The sequence below is a fragment of the Molothrus ater genome, chromosome 3 (genome assembly GCF_012460135.2).
Source record: "Molothrus ater isolate BHLD 08-10-18 breed brown headed cowbird chromosome 3, BPBGC_Mater_1.1, whole genome shotgun sequence".
NCBI classification, from domain to species: domain Eukaryota; kingdom Metazoa; phylum Chordata; class Aves; order Passeriformes; family Icteridae; genus Molothrus; species Molothrus ater.
Genome location: NC_050480.2, coordinates 100,677,865 through 100,699,121, shown reverse-complemented (window position 1 = coordinate 100,699,121; position 21,257 = coordinate 100,677,865). Strand labels below are relative to the sequence as shown.

The following is a 21,257-nucleotide window of genomic DNA, read 5'->3' as shown; positions in this document are numbered from 1 at the left end:
TGAAGGTCAGTTACTTCACCCTGGAGCATCCTGTAGACTTGGTTAAAGCAACTGACAAATTACAGAAGAATAAGAGACTTTCCAAAGGTCATTTTATTGGATCTATTCCCTCTTAAGTACATTATTAAAAGATTTCTTTTCATCTGGATCCTGCTGTCCCCTTCATGGTCATCTCCAATTGGCAACCCTTCAATTTCTTTCCATAATATGAAAGCTGTACTTTAGTAGAGGTTCTCTAAAGCCCAAAATAGCTCATAAAACATGGGGTTCCTGGTTGCTTTACATCAGAGTCTGCAGATGTTTCAGAGTGCATGTGAGTTGAGTCTGGCTTGTGCAGGTGTGAGTCCAACTTAATAGTTTTCTTAGGCTTCAGAAACGGACCATTTAGGAATAGAAACCAAAACTGGAAGCCAGAGGGCAAATATTTTCAACATCTGCTACTCTTTGTGTGATATTCCTCTGCTTTCAGAAGTAGGATTCTTAGAATTGTTATGTATGGCTTTGATTCAATCTCTGAAGTGCATTTCTGTAACAAAGAAATACTGTTACTGGGATCTAGTGTCATGGGAAACAAGATTCTCAGATTATAGGGCATAGGCATGCCTCCCTTTCCTGCTCCTAGCTATGTAGCTCACTTTTCCCCCTGCAAAGATGACTTGTGGCACTGACAGCAAATTCTGACATAGAAAAATGATGTCGGAGAAGCATTTAATCTCTTTTCACCTGTTCTTTATGAACTCTAAGTCCTGGAAACAAGAACCATACCCATGTTATTAAATATCCCTACCAGCAATCCTATCTATGTACTACTGGCAAACCACTTCAGTGTGATTCCTTCGAGCGTATTTTTCCCATCCTGCTGTCTCAAGAGCCTGGCTAATACACATGCTTATTCTTGTTAGATCTCATTCAAGCATATTTGAGACATTGCTACCAGGTCCAGAACACTTTTTCCAGGGCACTGGATATATTTTTCTCTCATGAAGAACTAATATTATTATCTCCATCAAGAAAAAAATGAAAATCTAAAAAAAGCCCACAGAAAGTGTTATTTTAAGCATTTACATTTGCAGGAAAGTCCCAGAATTCAGGGAACTTCTTTGTGATAAGGGAAAATAGTAGGAAGAAAGAAGCCTTTATCAACAATAATACATGGAGATTGTTCAAAAGCAGAGCCAAAAGCTGAAAATGCTGATAGGTCATTTTTCAAGTAGGGTGTGCAGACATTTAATAGACCATAACTTCATGCTTTGAGAAGATATAATCATAGAGAAATTCTTTGCTTGGGATCTGATGCCTAAAGAAAGGGTGCCAATTTGTAAAGGTACAGAATATCTGAGCAGAAGTGCTTTGCATACCTCTTCCTATCCTGCTCTCATGTTACCTCTGGCACCATAACATTACCATAATGCTGGTAACAGATCCCACAGATCTGTTTTGCACGCACTACTTGCCAGAAGACCAAGATTCTTTCAGTTCTTTTAGTCTCTATCTTGTCTCCCCTTATCCATGTCTCCCACACCCTCGTCTCAGTGTGGGAAAGCCACATATTCCAAAAAGAGGAGTATCTCCTGCTGTGTTTCCACCCTAGCAGGATCAGTTCTATCTTCTGACCTAGAGGCCATGAAGAGCAAGCTGGTAACATTGACAAGTCCTGTTTGTGGATTCAAGGCATTCACTCTGCCTCCATACAGGTCGTATGGTGCCACATGGTTGCACCCCCTTAATTTGGGACTTGCTTGGGGTCTCTCACTTTTCTGATCTACGTTGTTCTCCCTGACCTTCAAAGGAGCACAAGAACTTGGATGCTGCTTGAAAGGAAGATTTGAAAGGTAATAGCAGCACTCAGCTCTCCAATTTCTTCCACTCTTGAAGAATATATAGAAAATCCAGAGAAAACTAAATAACTTATTCTTAGAAAGCTCTTAGATATCACTAAATAAGGCATAGACCACTGAACATTTTTAATAATAAATGTGAGTCTCCATATGTATTTTTTTAATACATATAACTAGAGATCATTTTTATGTTCCTTCCTGCTTTTAAGCATAGATTGTTCATGACACTTGATAACTTGTACAACCAGCATCTGTAGGGTAACTGCTTTATCAAGCTGCCTATGGTATGTCCTTGCACAGGGGCTGAATAGAAACAGCCACACAGAGAAACACAATGGATGAAAGGCTGGGCCATAAAAACAGCAGTTTGTGTTTCTTAAAATTGAGCAAAAACCTACCTGAGTCCATCCTTAGCTTTGAGCATAAGGATTATTCACTGATACTGATGAATGCAATGGACCAAGGTCTGTCCTCTGCTCTGGAGACCAATAATCCCTGGACAGCACATATCAATACAGCTGAACTCTCTCCCATGCAAAGTACGGGCTACAGCCAAACCCTGATAAACTCTGTCTGGGGAGCCCTTAGCCCTGCCAAGGACTATGCTGACCATTTAGCAGCATGCTGATACCCAGACTCAGGCCAGGGCTCAGGTGTTCCCTAGTCTATTCCACTTTCTAATATAAATTATAAACTACAAACTACAGAAGTATAGAAGCATAGAAATGACCACAGAAAAGTTATTAAATGCAACGGTGGGCTGCTCACAATAGATCCTACAGACCTCTGCAAGCAGCTGGAAGAACCCCATATACTGCCACAGAGCTAGATTAAAACTATTATGTTTCGTTCCTGTACTTGACAGTGGTTAGGTCCGTTTTCAGGAGAGAAAAAAACTGCATTCTCCTAAATACTTAATGTTTATTATTTTTTTACGTCTGTAATTAATTGTAGGTACCCCTTTACTTACGTGTAACTAAAGGGGGACAAAAAAAGATTAATTTCTGAACAAACATATAACAGCTATTGTTTTAGTTAGAAAACAGAGGAGTCTGAAACAAAATAATTTTTTTTAATGTAATAAAAGGTGAAAAAATCTAAACAACAATAATGGAGATTTTTCTGACAATTACAACTCACAATAAAATTTATTTTTAATGAGAAAAAAGTTGGGAAAAGGCACATTAAAAAAAGAGTCTTAAGAACATTGTGCAATGACATTTGATTTTAACACTGAAGCTTTATTCTTTGCAAACAAAAATCCGTCTTTAAAACATGTGCAAAAGGGGGTACAAATATAAATCAACTACAGCCAAAACAAGCGCTGTATAGTCAGTACCACAGTACCACCTTGTGGGGAAATAAAAATGGCTTCAGCATTGACTTCTTCCACCGCACAGTTTCAGGAAATACTCATCATATAAACATAAAATTATAACTAAGACAAATGAAAGAGAGCCAGACATCAGCAATGTATGTGATGCATGATTTCTCCCAGTGTCAAATTACTCTTTTTGAAGAATCCATGTTCCAGATGAAATCTTTCAGCAGTCTACTGTAAAAACTTCCTGGAAGAAAAATGTATCCTTTTACATTTGCCTACATTCTTTACTTGACTTCCATTTGTTTCAAATTTATTTCTCTAGTTACACTGAATCAAGAGAACAATTGCATCAGGCATGTCAAATTCCACCCACACAAAATGCTTCATAAAGTTAAAGGCTATGACACAAATAAACTAATGCCAGGATCTTTGAGATGACTTTTTTATTGCTTTTCTGCAACTGATGTAGATATTAGAGACAGTAATATTCCTGACTACATCTGAAGAAATAAGGTTATCAAATCCTCAGATCCCCAAAGGGAGTTTTCATCTGCCTTTCTCCATTTCTTTCATATAGTGAAAGAAATTTGTATGATTAAGTAATTGCTGGTTGTCAGAAGAAGTAGTTGCCCAGCCATCATATTTTAAGAGCTGTATTAAATGCAATTTTCACCCTTTCAAATATAACTTCTTATAGGCATCTCTGAATTTAATGAATCCCTAATAAAGCAGAACAACTAGTTCTTTCTTTCCCAAGTTGTTTGGATGTTGACCAATGGGGCAGGGGGGAGATGGGGAGGGGAATATTCTTTAGGGGATTTCGTTGGGCTATTTTATATTTTCCTCCAATACATAAACAAAGTTTCAACTTGCTTTTCTTCTTGCTGTGGAGAACATGCCATTGATGGGAGCAGTGCAGAAACAAACTCACAAGAAATTAACAAAATTGTATTCAGGTTTACTCTTCACACAGAGCTAGGTTGTGACATGAGACTTCTAGAGTTTGAGGACTCATCCACGTACAGTTATTCTACTAAGACTGATACTGGCTTTACCTGGGCTGGGGTGAGATCCCAATAGTGGGATTCCCTTCACCTTACTTTCATTAAGATATTGGGTTAGCAGCCCAATTGCCCACACATATCTACCTAACATCATCTCAGATTCCCCAGAATATGCTCCCTGGACCTTCAGCTCATGACCTGCATCACATTTACCAGCCCCACGCAGAGGTCACAGAATCCCTGGGGGTCTTCAAAGTCACTAAATGATAATTAGTAGGAAGCTGAACCAAGCCCTAGAAGTGTAACTGAAGTTCGTCACAGGGGCTTGCAGTAGAGAAAAAGAAAAAGACATCTCCAAAGAGTAATTTGGGAAGAAATGCCCTCTGAAGACACCTGTCTCTCCTTACTGATCAAAGAAGGAACTTTGAAACTAAGTGGGAACTAACTTTCAGGGAATCATATTTTGATGAGATTAAACTGAAAGTTAATGTATAACAGTTTATAGACTTTTTCTCTATTTTTGCATGCTGACAATATTGGCATTGTTGGTTGTTGTTTGGGTTGCATGTCGTAGCTATGATTTGTACAAGGCCTATAATGCATACATTATTCCAGGATACCAGTCAGCTCAGATGCCATTAGTGGTGGCAGTACCAGCAACTGGGGTCTGATTGCCAGAGATGGTTCATGTGCATGAACAGTGCCTCTGCACCCAGCTACTCTTTTACAATCACATGCTCTCTTCCCAGTGAAGGCAGCACCCCTCTTTTCTAAATATGCATTTAATTTGCCAGAAAGATAGAAAAAAATTATTCCTCCCTCTCAACAGGTTCTCCACAAACCAACACCCTAAAATCATGGCATCACACAAATTCCCCAAGTTCAATCTCCACATTCCCAGTCTCCATCACAGTGGATCTGGCACACATCCCAGAAGTGGATGATTTTCTAGAAGATGCCACCACCAGGCACATGGAACTTGGAGGGCCTACAATGCCACTAGCCATGTATGCCCCACAGTCTGGGAGACCCACAGACACTCTCAGATAAAAAGTAGGCAAGTCCTGAAGTTAACATTTCAGAGTAGCTTTGAAGTTTTGAGTTTTCCACCACAAAACCATGAGATCTATGTATATATTTTTTTCACTAAAGTTCATTTTCCTTCCTCTTCATGAGACCATTGGACACAGATTGAGATTCCCAAGAGGGCACATGCTGCCAGGTCTCATCAAGGTAAATGAATTAGACAATGAAATGCTGAGATTATGCCAAAAATTAGGTCTTAGCAAGTTAACTGGCTCATCACATCTATTGCATTGATCTGTTGAAGCAACAGCTACAGTAATGGCCTGAAGAAGGCTGTATTTATGAAACAGGACCACACAAGAATCAATCTGTGAGATGTTTCCAGCTTGCTAGCATATCCTTAGGAACATAGTACAGCCAAGGTTGGAAGGAACCTTGAAAGATTATCTGGTCCAACCTTGTGCAGGAAATGGAGGCTAGATGAGATTATCTAGCACCCTCTCCAGTTGTGTCTTGAAAACATCCAGTGAAGGCAACTTCACCATGAACCTGGATGTTGTTCTAGGCAATGGTTATTCTCATTGTAAAAAAATTCTCTCTTGCATCAAGATGAAACCTGGCACAACTAGCACCCATTGTACCTTTTCTTCCCTATGAAAAGAGGGACTCCATCCTCTGGAGAAGCCCTTTAAGTACTAGGATAGTTGTGATGAGATCCTCTCTTGAGCCTTTTCTTCTCAGGGAGAAAAGGACTAACTGCTTCAGACTTTCCTCATACAAGTTCTCCATTTGACCAAGAGCTCTATATGTTCTGTATTTCTGTCAGCTTTAGCTGGTATGAAACCAGAAAGAGCATCTATTCCTGTTTCTCATTTAAATAGTAGAACAGATCTTCTAGAAGAAAAATTTTGAAGGTAAGTTCCTCATACACAGGAGCCTTAGTGTATGAGCTCTCAGACTACATGTCTTATGCCCATTTTGTGATGAAGATCATGAACAGTTTCCCCTCTTATTTCCAGTCCACTGCTCCCATGTTTTGTGATGCTCCACCCACTTTTGTGTCTTGCATAAAACACACAAGGCTGTAAAATCCTTTTCACAATATTGTGTTAAAAACCACACCTGCAACAATTCCTTTCACATGCTCTAATTCATTCATTAGAAGCTTTAAAATGAAAGATAATGATATTACTTCCCCAAGAAATAAAATACCAATAATTTCTCCTCCTTCAAATTTCACTTCCTTCTTTAGAATACCACCTTACTCTCACAATTCATTGCAATACTTACTTGATCTTAAGAACATGCAGTTCATTCCAATCTATATTCAGGTAAAGAAATACCACGATAAGAATTTGTTACATTATTTACACCTTTAATAGCACATTTTTATTCAACATATGATTAGAAGATACCTCCTTAGGAAATTAATACAATACTTTGCTTTCACAGATAGTTATGACAAATAAATTATTTTATTAATCAGGACCATCCAGTGAAGTGACTTGCCCCATTTGCAAGGAATATTTACAGGTCTCCAATCTGCATGCATTAACAGGGTTCTTGTGCAAAAAGGACTTTCCTTTTACTTGAATATCACTTTCCATCAGTACTGTTTACCTTCACAATATCTTTATCTTTCCAATCTCTTTAAACAGAGGCAACATATATCCTCTCTGTCTTTGCTTCACAAGATTAAACATGCCAAGTTGTTTTATATTCCCCTCTGTGGTAAGCCCTCTCTTATCTTGACCATCTTTGTAGCTTTTTTCTGCAACTAGTTAGGTCTCAATTCATTTTTCTTGGAAAGCAGGTACCAACACAGTAGAGCCTTTCAGATGAGGTCTGCATAAACTTTTATAGCTTTATTGGATATGTCAAACGGGATATATAAGCTTGCACATTTTCTAGGTGCATTACCTACAACACTCACAGTCCTCCTAAAACCAGTTAAAGCATGCAAGTTGTAATCTTCTTCACCTCTTCTTCGTAAACCTTTCACAGGATAACAAGATGTCATGAGTTCTCAAATTAATTTATGAACGTGTATTCTAATATTTTAAATACTAGCCACTTTATTTCTCTTATCCTTGGAGTCATCTAATTTCTCCCATTTGATATTCTTATCCTTCTCTCCATTAACTATGCTGTCTAAACTTGTGTCTTCAGAATCACTGTCATACTCCTAATTCTCTTATCAACACTGTAATGAAATTACTAAGAGCTTTCTCTCAAAATTCAATCCTGAAAAAAAGATTTTATTAGTAACTTCATTCCAATACTTCCCTTTTGATAGTCTCTACTGTCTCCTAACCACTCCCCTACTTTCTTTACCCATTTTCAGTTCTTCTAATGATTCTTATCATGTCCAGCTTAATTAACAATTTCCACCACAAGACAATATATCAAATACATTCAAGATAGAATAGTTCTATCCATTCTCCTTGCCTAAAAATATCACTGAATATATCAGAAATGATCTTTTGTTAATCCGAGATAATTGACCTTTGATTAAAAAGATGTGACATTTCATTCCATTTACCTCCATGCTCTTTATTATTCTCTCCATTACATTTTATTTTAAAGCCTACTGAGAGCAGAGCAAAAGACACTTAGATGTCTGGATCTGTTCTTGCATCTTTCTAAAATACCTTTGCAACTTTATAGCTACCTACCTTTACGCCTCTGCCTAACACATCTTCTATCAGCAATTTCATGTACCATATCTTTCAGACCTCTCAGTTCAAGATCAGCCTGTCTACAGCCATCTGTCTCCTTCTTCTCTGTGCTAAATTTGTTACTATCTTTCTCCCCCTGGCCACTTAGCCAAGCCCGGCTGCTGATAGCTGCACCAGAGAAAATGTGTTTGTTTGTTTACAGCACTGAATCTAGGTAGTCTCTCACCTTTGCTGAGCCCTTAATGCACAGTGGCTGCATTATTTGACTTTCCTGGCTCTCTTGGTGGTTTAGACTGCTGGAAAACTCTGGGAGATCTAACATGTCCCAGACTAGGAGGCAAAATAAAGTGCAGAAACAAATGTGATCACTTGAGTTTCTGTAGTATTCATACAACAGAACTTTTCCTTTTACTAAAGTGAATACAATTCCTTGCATACAACTGAGTTTGCTATTTAGCAAATCAGCTCATGCATTTATTTGCAAGGCTTTTTTAGTTTGGTTTTTTTAATAGATGTATTTTATCACAAATAATAGGGAACACCACGACTGAAGGAATTAATAGCTATTTAGAAGATTTTACATACTATGGGGAAGTCTTCCCAGACTGCAAAAGAAGCAATAAAAATACATGAAGCATGCTGGGGGTGCTATCTCAGTGTATTTGGCAGAAGACACCCTTGTTCTGTTTCCCAAGATTGCAACCATTATTGCAGGACATAATTGAAGAAATCATTGAGATTCAAAGTGGAATCTGACACACACACACAATATTGCAACCTGCTCTTGGGAAATATTAATGTACAAGCCAAAGGAGTTGCATGAGAAGAGTAGATTAGGCAACAACTCAGCCATGCAGAGAAACAGAAGTCTCTCAATATCATCACAGTGATTTGTCCTCATGAGATATTTCTACTGTACCTGCACTGTAAGGAGCAGCAGGCTTCTCTGGGGTGCCTCCAAGCTGCAACATGAATTTGTGGGACACGCGTGTTTCACAGTGCTCTCCATACTACAGTCACCAGGAACCTGCTCTTTAATAACAGAGGGTTCCCACAAACTGAAATAACATAACTTCATATTTACAGAACAATGTTTAACAAGGACAAAATAGAATCAGACTTGGCAGAAACATATTCCTGTGCTTAATCTAGAAGGAAACCTTTTTTGTTGTAGGCATTCCAGTTGTAGATACCACCCAGTATGTTCCACCACTGTTTTCTAGTTTCAACCTTCAATCACCTAAAGTGAGACATTTTAACCATTTTTTTTTAAATGTATATACTGAAAAAACAACACAAAGTCTTTTGGAAGAAGAAATCACTTAGCTTTTTTCTAAATCAAGTCAGTAGGAAATAATGTTTGTTCACCCCTCTTTAAAAATTGTCAGAGAAATTTTAAGGGAGGTGGACGAAGGGTAGTCAGGATAATGTATTTGTGCCTTTGTCTGTATTCATGAAAACGTGTCCAAATTCTAAGCTGTACAATTCCATATTATATTGGATATATTTTCATTAGCATATGCAGATATTAGGGCTAAACCTCAGGTCTGTCAAGCTGTCCAGGTGGACTTTGTTTATATTTTGCATCAGACTTACTGCTGTCTCTATTGAAAAAAACACAGCCCTACCCTCTAGGACAGGTGTGACAAAAAGCTCCACAGCAGCTGTCTCAGGCTGGAGTATTTGTGCACACTCTGGCCATGGTACCCAGACCTTTCCAACACTCTTTAAGCAACCTTCCAGGCAATGTAACCACTTTCCAATGTTAGAGAGGCTGAGACCCAGAATGTGGATTTCCCAGGTTCTAGGTTTTTCTTCTAAACACAAGAGCAGTTTTTCTCCAAGATAAGCACAGCAGGTACAGCTTTTCTTTTCCTTTTTCTCATGTATCTGTTGAATAAATATTTTGGGGCTGTACAAGCAATACCCAGTCCACAAAATAGCTAATCGTAACTAATTAAGACTAAGTCAGGAAAGAAGAAAAAAAAAGTAATATCAAAATTACTACATCCTTAAAACCCCTCCTGATCTTCACAGCAGTGACATTTTGATAATGATGATGACTCTGCCTTCACAAAGAAAGAGCTCATTATTTTTGAGATACATATTTCCACATCAATTTCTGAAAGGAAATGAACCTTACAAGCAACTATAATTGGAATGCTCTCTTCTGCTGTCTTAATACCCATCAACAAAATGTAACAAAGATAACAGAAAAATCTCTCCACTGAAAAACAGAAGACTGCAACTGCCATCTGCCTGATACATACCCTAAAGAGATGCCTGTGAAACATAACAAAAAGCCAAATATTCAGTTACATTTAACAGAGATCACCAACTGCCACCCCCTAAAGCACAACCACCCACTTGGCCATCTTTCTAAAAAAAAAAACTACTGATGTAGTTCACCTTTCCCAATGCAACTGTGCCCAAAAAAGAAATAAAATGTTAAGCTTTTGGCCTGAGATCGTGCTCATGATTGCAACTAAGTATCAAGATGATGGATTTCAAGCATCCAGTGATAGATTTTCACAGCTCCCTTTCTTTTCATTCATGCTTTATCCTTGGCTTCAGTTGACTTCAGGTGTTCCTTGTCTTGATCTACAAGTGTTTAGAGAACTGAAGCATTTCATGCAGCAGTATGAAGCCAGTATGAACCAGACTGAAAGGAATCTGGTTTTCATTGGACTTGCAGTTTTCTCAATACCTCAGAAATCCATGTTCCTAATCTTCCAAAAATCGATATATTGCACACTCCAGCAGGTGAGACAGCAGCAGCTGCTTACACTTTCCTGTGAGAAGTTGTGAGGTGCAGGTATAAACATGGTTCTTTATGACTGTGTCCCAGCATGACTAAGATGAGCACTAATAGTGGATTTTGAGAAAACGAAAATCAAATGCTTCACTGGGTATAAGGGGGTGCCAGGGTCAGTATGAACATCCAAACCTATAAACAAGCTGAGAAAGTAGGAGCTCTGGATAACCCCACTGTTGGATGAAGCAGATATTAGCCAGATTTTGTGGTACTTGGACTAACAGAAGATTCTTTAGATCTTTCTACACCAAACCATATCAGAAAATCAAAAAGCAACAGTAGAAACTCAGCACATTCAGCATGAGTCTGCTCCCCACGCACACACAGATTTCTTGGGCAATGTAATTGCACCAACCCCACCAGCCCTGCATACGAGTTTCATCTTGCATGCAGCAGAGTCAACACATACTGTGACTGCTTGGCTGGGATTTCTGGATTGGTGTACATTTGAGAATCCTGGACAAATTACAAAAGCTGACAGAAAAATACAAGAGGGGAGCAAACAAGCCTTAATAGCAACCTGTCACAAAGTGCAGCAGCTCAGATAGAGGTACTTTCACTTTGGCTTTTCTAACAACAGCTGAGCCACCATAAGATTAGGTCACTTCCTATATTCATTCTTGATTTTTTTTTTTCCTAGTTAACTGTTTAAGCAGCTTTCTCAGGCTAGCTCTGTAAACCAGATCTCTCTACATTTATGAGACTTCCTTGTGAGGAACAGACATTCACTAGCATGCCAGCAGAGGAAGATCTAGGAAAGCTTACTAGATCTACTAAAATTACAGACTATTAATAGTATTGTACAATAACATAACTTTTTATATATAGCCCGAAGGCTAAACATATCAAAATGAAGCACAGCTGTTTCAGGGGAACACAGCAGCTCTATTCACTCATCTCAGCACTGATTTCACACCATGGACTGCCCTGAAGCATCAGTCTGAGACATTTACCACCGAAACACTAATGGGGTGGGTGCTGCAGCCAAAAGCAGAAGCAGGAGCAGCAGACAGCCCTGGCAAAGAGAGGGTCAAGACTCCCTTGGAGAGGGAGCAGTTAAGGTATACGTTCATTCCCTATCCCTTTATTACTATGTGTTTACATCAACAGCTCCATTCTCCTCCACTCCACAGCCACTCTCCTACACACAGGTTTCCCCTGAGAAAGCACCGCTGAAGAGCACAAGGCCTGCCCTCGTCCCAAGACCCCGTACAACAGCTCCTGCCCTGGACAGACACAAGCACATATACAGGGGAAGGGCCTGCGCCCGGCACTCGCATGGCGGTGACACGCAGCCCCGGCCCGGAACGCGGGGAGCCCCGCCGGGCTGTGCCTTGCAGCCCCAGCTGGGACGCGCGGCCGGGGCGCTGCCCGCAGCTCCGCTCCGCGCCCGCCGGCGGCTCCGGCAGGCGGCAGGAACAGGAAGCGGGGCCGGGCAGGGACCGCGGCTGCTCCCCCTGGCGGCAGCGGGCGGCGGGGCGGGGCGGGGGCGGTGCCGCCGCCAGGCCGTGGCCCCGCCGCGGCCGCCCGAGAGGCCGCTGCTGCCGGCGCTTCCCCGCCCGCCCCCGCCTGGCGCTCCCTCCCTCCCTTCCTTACTCTTTCACTCCGTCCCTCCCTCCTCGGCCGGGGCAGCAGGAAGCGGCTCTGATGTCAGCGGCGGCGGCCGCGGCGCGGCTCTGAGCGGCTCCCCCACCCCCGCCGCGGCCCCCTCTCCGGCTGCCGCCGCTGGGGCTGGCGGCGGAGCCCGGCTGCGGCCCCGGGGGCGCCGCATTCTCTCGCCCGGGGACGCGTGGCCGAGGCCGGTCCCAAGCTGCGCAGAGGCCGCGGCCTAGGGCAGTCGGCGCGGCGCCCCGCGGGGGTGCGGGAGGGCGCGGGATGCGCAGCGGCGGCGCCGGGGCCTGTGCCCGCCGCCAGTGAGGCCCGAGGCCGCCGCGGATGCGGCCCCGGCGGCGCCTCGGCCAGGCCCGCCCCGACCTGCGCCAGGAACCGCCGCCGAGCCCCGCGTAGCCCCGGCTCCGGCCCTCGGCTGCCCGGTGCCGGACCCTCGCGTAGCCCCGGCCCCCTCTCCTCCCTGCGGTGAAAGAGGAGGCATGTCCGCTGCCGCCTCCGCTGAAATGATTGAAACCCCCCCGGTCCTCAACTTCGAAGAAATCGACTACAAAGAGATCGAGGTGGAAGAGGTGAGTGAGGGTCCCGCCGTCCCCCTGGCTCCCCGGGCGCGGCCAGCCTGGCCCCGCCACGCAGACCCCGCGGTTCTCCTGCCCGGCGCTGCGCTGCGCTGCGGAGGGGCCCGCGGAGGCTTCGCGGGTGCGCCGCGACCCCCCCGGTGTACCTGAGCGGGGGTTCTGTGCTCCCGTGGATGCTACAGCGGCTGGCACCAGCGAACAAAGGCGGTCTGGCTGGGAGCGGAGGTGCCAGCTTACTCCTGCCGGCCCTGCTGCTGGATACCTGACTGTGGAGTTTTATTTAAACGGGATAGATTTATTCAGGACTTTAAAGTTTCCCCACCCATTTTGCCACCCACTTTAGTATGGGTGGCAAGCATAGTTGTCAAGAGAGAACTGTTAATTCTAATCTTTCTTTTAGGTCTCTATGCCCCTGCTTTCACCTTCTGCCAACAAACTGAGCCATTGTATATATAATGATCATACCACTCTTAATGATTTGCTAAATTTACAGCTCTGTGAGCTGTAAGGATAAACAGGGGTTTTTTTCTTAACATAGGCTAGTGATGTTGCACTCATCGATGTTTAACATTTCATTTGTGACCTGTGCCTGTTACACAGGAAGTGACATTCAGTTATTGTATAATAAAATTGGAAGGTAGCTTTTCTTCTGTGAAATTCACATAGTGAAATTTTTTCAGGTGTATCTTTCATCTGTCAGGGGTCCCTGTAAAAGTAAGGTAGGTGTGATCTAGGGTAGCTTGTGTGCTTTAATAACGGGCTCAGCAGTCTCTATATACTACAGTGTTGTTTGACTCTCAGAATTACTCCAAAATATTGCTGCTGTTTTTTCCTTTGTCGCCTGCTAAATTCTCTACAGGAATTAAGTTTCTTCATATAGATCCATAACAAATTTGTTGAGGCCAGCTTGTAGAGTCTGGACCTAACAGGCATCCAAGACTGCTGAAACAGTCCCTGTGCTTTTATTTGTAGATTAACATCTTTCTTTTAAAGTAATAATCACCCTGTTTTCCTTAAAAAATTGTGTGGAAGTGGAGTTTTGTGTAGTTTTATCGGTATGACAGCCTGGGTCTCAGGTTTTTGCAGTACTTTGCTAGATACTGGTTTGTTCATAATTATCCTCCTGGGCTTGGGTCTCCTGGGGATAATTCAGGGACCTTAAAATCTACCATGGAGCACCAGGGCACCTTCTGCTGTATTCAGGTAGTATTGTGGTAACTTTGCCTTTCACCATAGCAGGCACTGGGCACTGGAAATTTTCAGAAGACAATATATTTCAAAAGATTGCCTCTATCTCTTTTTGTGAATTTGGCAACCATAAAGATTTTTTTGTTTCTGTAAGTCTAGTTGTTCCGCCTCCCTTTATGCATTTAACTATTCTGAAGTCAAGGTATTTTTTGTTGTTTTTGCAACACTTAACTAATAACTAGGGATCAAATCACACGTTTTGGGAGAAATAGCATTTCTCACCCAATGAAGAAAGTATAAGCAGGTTATCCATTGTAAAAGGGTGCCCAGTGATGGCTCACAGAAGTGAGTACCACATCTGCTGTGTTAGACATAGCCCTTTGAATTAATAAAGTGCTATTCAAATCTTTAATCCTCACAACACCTTTGGGGAGATGTTAGCAAGGATTGTATTGCTGTTTTACATATGGGAGATGTGGACCTGCATAGTGTGTAATTGGTGTAACTAGAGTCTAGCATTCTAAGGTTTAGTGCTCAGAGCTTGACTGTGTCCAACACAGTCAAGTCTGGCACTTGCAGAAACAGGACTGTCAGTACAAAAATGTATCTAGAGACAGTGCTGAAGTAGAAATTTGTTTAATGCAGTTGTTGTTATTCTAAACACAGTATCTTCATAGAGATACAAAACTCATGTGATGTAAGCAAGACAACTTAGATAGTGTTGTCTCCATGAAAAAATCTGGTCACGGCTAGCATAGCATTTTGAGTGTACCTGTCTTCCCACAAGTTCTTAGAGGCAAAGGGAGTACCCTAGTGTTGAACAATGTCTAAATGTCCATGCACAGCAGAAGAAATAAGACCTACTTTACAAGAAAACAGATGGATTGGAGATCCTACTTAGGCCTTGCTTTTCTGAGCTGTGGGTGTTGACCTCTTACTCATGATGCAGTTTCAGCACAAATAGTCAACGTTGTAGTCATAACAAAAGGCACATCCTTACTGAGGATTTTCTGTGCTCTCACTTTAGGCTCAGAGGTTTTCAAGGATTTTAAGTGGCTGTAATATCTCAAAATTGTCATATTTATGCTTGGCAAACTTCAGATGTTTCAAAATGGAGTGTTAAGAGATCTACACTGGAAACTCAACTGCTTTTATAATCATAGCTTTGCTGTTGTATTATCAAGGCTGTCTTGTCAGCAGATAGCAGTCCCACTCTGCCACTGGTTTATTAATAGATATTGAAGTTCTGGAATACTTACAGGCCCAGAGACCTTGCTAATAAATGTGAGATCTATAAGTGCACTTTCATTTAGGTTTGTCTGAACTCTACTGAGATAAAAACAAGAATATACTATATTTTGGTTTAGCTAGCATGCACATGAGTAACTGTAGTGTTACTTCCCACCAGTCAAACACATCTTCAGCTTCAGAATGCCTTTTTGTTATTTCAAGTGCTTAAAATGAAGTAAACTATAGAGACAATTATTATGAAAGAGTTGGAGTCAAATCAAAATTGATGTGACACAGCAGGAGCATCTTCAAAGCTAGAAGGGGAAAAACAACACAAAACTTTTGTTCAGAAAGTGTTCTCTATTTCAACAGGAGTGCTCTCTATTTCACTATACAAATTTTCAATTGTGAAAATGGCCATTTTTAGTTTTTAGTATTGTATAGAAAAATGATTAGAAACTGAAAAAATAAAATCTAATATAACTGAAATCAAGTCAACAATGAAAAGCCTAATAGCCTTGTTTTAAAATCTCTTATTTGAATCTAGAACAACACTCTGGTTGTTTCTTCCCAGGGGAGTTTCCACATCTAAGCTAAAAGAGACTTTGGTTTTTAATTGTTCTGGCAGCCTACTCCCTGCCACTCTTTCCTGAAAATTCCACAGGCTTTCCTCCACCAGGTAACTGGGTAACAGTCCCATACATGACCAAAACATAGACCTCTTCATCACTTGATGTGTGTGTGCTTGGATTGCACAGCCAAAGGTACATGTCTGGTCATGTATACTGCAGCCCTGCCCAGTCACTGCCTGATGCAGACAAGTTAAAAAACTAATGCCATATTTGCACAGTTGCAAGTTACTTTTGGATGGTCTGAAATGTAAATTATTTGAAAACTGTTTTTTAATGCTCTGCTGGTATATTGCAGTTTACAATGAAGTTTCTTTTCAACAATCTATTTGGGCAGTAGTTAATTCTAAGAGAGTTAGGGTCATGTTTTCTTTGAGATGAAGAGGTAAGCTTTATAAATATTTATTTTAGAAAATTTACTTAGGTCCCAGCAACTAAGGAGATGTAATTTATAGTATATCCACCTATTTTAGATATTTTTTAAATAGTTGATTAATTTCATTAACTGAGTAGCGTGCTGAGAACTACATCTATTCCTTCCAATTCTGGAGCAAAGCAGTTCAGAAGCAAGAGAATGAGCAATACAGTAAGGCAACTGGGTTTTGCTTCCCTTTTCATAGTTAACTTTTAAAAAGTTAGTGAGATGCAGTAATAAAGCCTCTGATTTGGCCTTATTATTATGCAGTGCAAGTTAACTCAGGAGCTCAGTCCCCAGGGGGACCGGGTGCCTGAAGCTAAGCTAGCTCAGGCCGAATCGCTGCAGGGCTACCATCTACCAAGCATGGTGATTTTCAGCTCTATAGTGATTAGCAAGCTCTTAGGATTTCAGCTCTGCTTGCTAGGTAGGGGTGCCCTGGGCTGAGGCTGCAGCAGACGGCAGAGAGAGGAGAAGGAGGCGTCCTGGGGTTCCACAGAGATGGCTTTACTGGGGAAGTCCGCGAAGGGTCCAGGAACAGCTCTTCTTCTCCTGAATGGGCTACAGTATGCCCTTTTTATAGGGTTGGAGAGAATCCAAACTTAACCAATGGTAAGGGTTTAGGGGAATCCAGATTTGACCAATACTAAGGGTTAAAGTAACATAGCCTTATAGGGTTACAGAGATAGGCTATGGGGCAGAGGTCAGGGAGACAGGAATTTCTTTTGCTTTCTCAGCATTCCTATTGTTCAGATTCTGCATGGGGCCTTAGCCAGGTCCATGGGATTTACTACAATGCAGTGTCTGATTATGTCCATTACAAGGTAAAGCAGATTTGTGTGAGCTGCTGTTGAACATGGAGCTGTTACTACCTTCATTGTTTCTGTGTCCTGGGGGATCATCCCCACTTGTAGAATACCAATCTGAAAAACTGAAAGAAATTCAGAGAAGAACCAGATGTGATTTGAGATCTGAACAGCGTTATTGGATATCTGACATGAGTACAGAAGGATTGGTTCTCAAGAACCAAGGGTGGTAGTTAGAAATCCATTTGAACTCAGTCAAATTTCTCAGCCTTTTTCAGTTATACATCAAGGTGCAAAGCTGGGTATTCAAAAACAAAGGCAAAAAATAAGTACATGGTGAAAACATATGCCAGTATTTTCTCTGATTTTATTCTAAGTACATTTCTGGATTAATTCCAATAACTACTTAAATGTAGTTTAGTTACATCAATAGAAGATTCTCTTCATTAATTTGTATAAGAAAATAGCTGGAATGTCAACTGGAGTATGAATTTATAGCAGAAGTTATGCAACACCTATTCCATGTGGATGAAATTTACTAGTGAGTTAGAAGATAGCTAATTAGCTAGTTAAACTCTTAATGTGACACTTTACACTCATTTCTACACATGCAGATACTTTCAGTGAATCAGTTTGTATCCTGTAAAAGAGACTCATACTTTACTTCATAAAGAATATATGGGAAAGAAACCTCACAGATCTTCCTGTTCCAGTGATGAAAGCAAGATCCATATTTATGAGATAATAATAAGAAAAAAAGAAAAAAACTGAAACAACAGAGCAAGTTTCACATGTCCCTTATTTGTTCCACCCAGTAGATTGTTACCAGTATTTTACTAGTTGCAGAATACTTGTTTGTTTTCTGGTTTGGTTTTTTTTCAAAGACCAGTAATTTTAGACAGTGCCAGCCCAGAGAGCTCATGTCAGAGTCCTGCACCCTACATACAAGATTATCCAACATCTTGTTTCTAAAACAATAATTCACTCTCTGAGCTGCTCTAACAGAACAAATTGATTCATACTAGAGCATCAGAAAGTTGTTTGTTAATGTTTTTAAATTGTCATTAATTAAAATGAGTTCAGTTCTCAAGACAGATGTATAAAATCCTATCAGTGCATAAAAGCTTTTCATTATGAAAGTATAACCTGATAAACTGTCATCTTTGAGATGCATGTATTTCTTGGAATGACTTGAGCTATCAAAATGCAGGGAGGGGTTGGTTGCATGTTCAGAGCAAAGGAAGAATTTCTGGAAGCATAGTTTTCAAGAGCAGGCTGGATGGAGTTCTGAGCAACCTGGTCTAGTGGAAGGTGTCCCCGTCCATGATGAGGGATTGGAACTAAATGGTGTTTGAGGTCCCTTCCAACCCAAACCATTCTATGATTCTATAATTTCAGGAACATGTATGATGATACTTTGATTCTTCATAAACATGTTCTAAAGAAGCTGAAAAGAGAATTAGTTCTTAAAACAGAACTAAATTCAGATAGACCAGCCACTGAATGAAAACTGTACAGTGTTATACAGCAGAGATGAAACCCTAGATAAGGACCAGCTCTATGAGTTTGTCAAGCAGAACTTGCCTATATTAAGAATCGAAGTTGATTTTAATAACCAGTTTCTTTCAGGAAGAAATATTTTTTTCTACAGTGTTTTGCATAACTTCTAAGTTCAAACTTGGAAACTAAATCTAAACTAAATTACTTAGTTTACTTCAAATTAGTAGGATTTCTTCCAGAGGTTTTGGGGGTGGGGGAGTGGAGAGGATTTGGAGGTTTCTTCATTGCTGTATGAATCCCAGAAAGGAAAAGCAACATTTAGAGTTGTGCTGACACTAGTACAAATAAACTTAACCAGTCAAAGAACATAGCTGTAAGAATTGGCAGATAGATCTGAACTCCTTCCTAAAAGTGCTGCCAGGGTATTGGCCACAGTCATTTATGGCACGGGGCTGATTTGCTTCAACCTACTTAATAAAGCATAGCACACACAGAGGAACCAAAGCTGGAATTTGATGCTGGTTGAATGAATGATAGAAAGTGTAGGAATATAATTTTAGAAGCTCTAAACTGTTGTTCATGGCTTCTTTTGGCACTTTTTTAAAATTTACGCTGCGTGTGCCATACATTTCACATATGTGAAAAACTGAAAATATTGGTATACTTTTATTAGTACTGCTGGAGCTCTGGTAGACAGAGAGAGTAGAAGCAACTGAATTTTAAAATGTTAAAAAATCAACTGAAGTTGATTTAAATGTTAATGATTTTAACATTTAAAAAATGTTAAAAAAAGCAACTGAATTTTAAAATGTTAAAAAATCTTTTTTGTGTTTTTTAGAACACATAATAGAACAGTTTTTTCCACTCTCTCTCAAGTAGTATCTGGAGCTTGAGAGATCCAAACATTCAGTTTGCATACATCCCATTTCATTAGCAAATATACCGGTAAACAAAGCAATATAGATATTAAAGATAACTTTAAGCCTGTTGTCATTTTGGAAGCACAGGTTTTGTTGGGTTTCTGGTTTTGGATTTTTGTAACTGCTTGTTCTGCTTTCCAAAATCGTAAATGAGCAGCCATACAGTAGATACTGCAAATTATGAAGTCAGTTCTCTAAAGAATACTACGTCTGCTAACCAGGGAGCTATTATATTTTATTGGTGTCTTATATATCCAGCAAGTTTTTTTTTAGAAATAAAAGCACTAGGTATCCAGCATGCAGAACTACCTTACATGGAAACTTTATGGATAAAGAGAAAAACTTTGCATTTTTATGTTTTTGAGTTAATAGAAAACTTGTGGAGTTAATGCAAAGTTGAAATTAATTCTTCCAAAGTTTTGACATTTGTTAGGGAATTATGGTGCATCTGAATAGAGATGCATTTTTCTTGTTTTACTGGGGGAGGGGAAATTTTTGGTCACATCCCTTAGGACAAAATACATCCTTAAGCTCTTAGCATATCTGCAGTCTCTATTTCCTGCATGATTTCTAGTCTACATAACTTACCAGTCAGTATAGTCTACATACTTACAAGTCAGTATCATGTATCTTTGTTTATGTACAGCATTTGATACTATTTGTACACAGAGACAGAGGTAATGCTTGTTCCAGGGTTCTTGTATGGTTCATATTCTTTAAATAAGACTCTAAATACATTATCTGGAAAACATGCAAGTGGCACTGTCCTTCACCGTGTCACTTTGTCACGCAGTAAAATGTAACTTCTTACTGGTATGTATTTTACAGGTAGAAGAATAAATTTTAATACACTTTTCAATCTTTGAACCTCTTTAAGTATTACTTCCAGTTTAAAATGGTTTTGTGTCATGTACCAAGTGGTTTTTCACAAACTTAATTCTCTTCTGTGATAAAGGTAGAAGCAGACTTGTTCTTACTCTATTTCTAAATGTCTCATCTACCCTGTATCTTCCTCTTTTCTCCTAGAAGATATTTAAAGAAACAGAATCTTTTACTAAAAGAATGTGTTTATTTTTAGATCATTTTCCAAATAAACACAGTGCTACAGATCAACTGCTGTTTATTGATTTGTTGTGTCAATAATTCCATTAACTGTGCTTCATATAATTCCAAATATGCACTGTTGCCCAAGCATATGGTGTGGCACCAGCAGCAGGGGACAAAAAGGAATGAGCATGAAGAAACTAAAGTTCAGGCAGTGCCTCCCTCCTGTGATATTAAGTTACTTAGTTCCAGCACGAGGTGCTGAAGGAAACTACATAGTGTTTAAACTGTTCTGACAATATCTAAGACTTACTCCTTTAAAGAATAAATTTAAGGGAAGAAAATTATATGTAAATGGACTTCACCACAAGCAGCATTCTGTCGATTATAAAGGGTTTTTTGCTATGAGTAATATACTTTTTCCAGATTAAGTAGGAAAAACACACTGAGTTTTCACATATGGGAAACCAATTTGTACTGGATCTGTCATTGTTTCTGATGGTTGCTCCTTTCATGTGCCATCCAAGAGCCTGAGCTGCTTTAATGGAGGATCAGCTCTTCTGTTTTCCCTGTATCCTAGGTAAATATTCACTGCATCCATGTCCTCTTCTCAAGTTTAACCTTCTGCCTAAACAGGCACCAAGTCACTGATAA

At 40.3% G+C, this 21,257-nt stretch overlaps 1 protein-coding gene and 1 long non-coding RNA gene across 10 annotated transcripts in view; one reads left to right on the top strand and one right to left on the bottom strand.

Annotated features, from left to right (window-relative positions):
• LOC118685354 (uncharacterized) overlaps positions 1–13,119 on the bottom strand; it is a 142,640-nt gene extending 129,521 nt beyond the window's left edge. For all 3 annotated transcript variants that reach the window (XR_004979958.1, XR_004979960.1, XR_004979959.1), the window contains exon 1: positions 13,018–13,119. This is a non-coding gene — a long non-coding RNA (uncharacterized LOC118685354). The remainder of the gene's footprint in view (positions 1–13,017) is intronic.
• MAP3K7 (mitogen-activated protein kinase kinase kinase 7) overlaps positions 12,193–21,257 on the top strand; it is a 49,149-nt gene continuing 40,084 nt past the window's right edge. For 4 of the 7 annotated variants that reach the window (XM_036380849.2, XM_036380848.2, XM_036380847.2 and 1 more), the window contains exon 1: positions 12,193–12,865. In XM_036380849.2, the coding sequence (XP_036236742.1) occupies positions 12,776–12,865 (90 nt within the window). In that variant the 5' untranslated portion in view covers positions 12,193–12,775. The remainder of the gene's footprint in view (positions 12,866–21,257) is intronic. The other 3 variants (XM_036380851.2, XM_036380850.2, XM_036380852.2) reach the window with 2 other exon arrangements.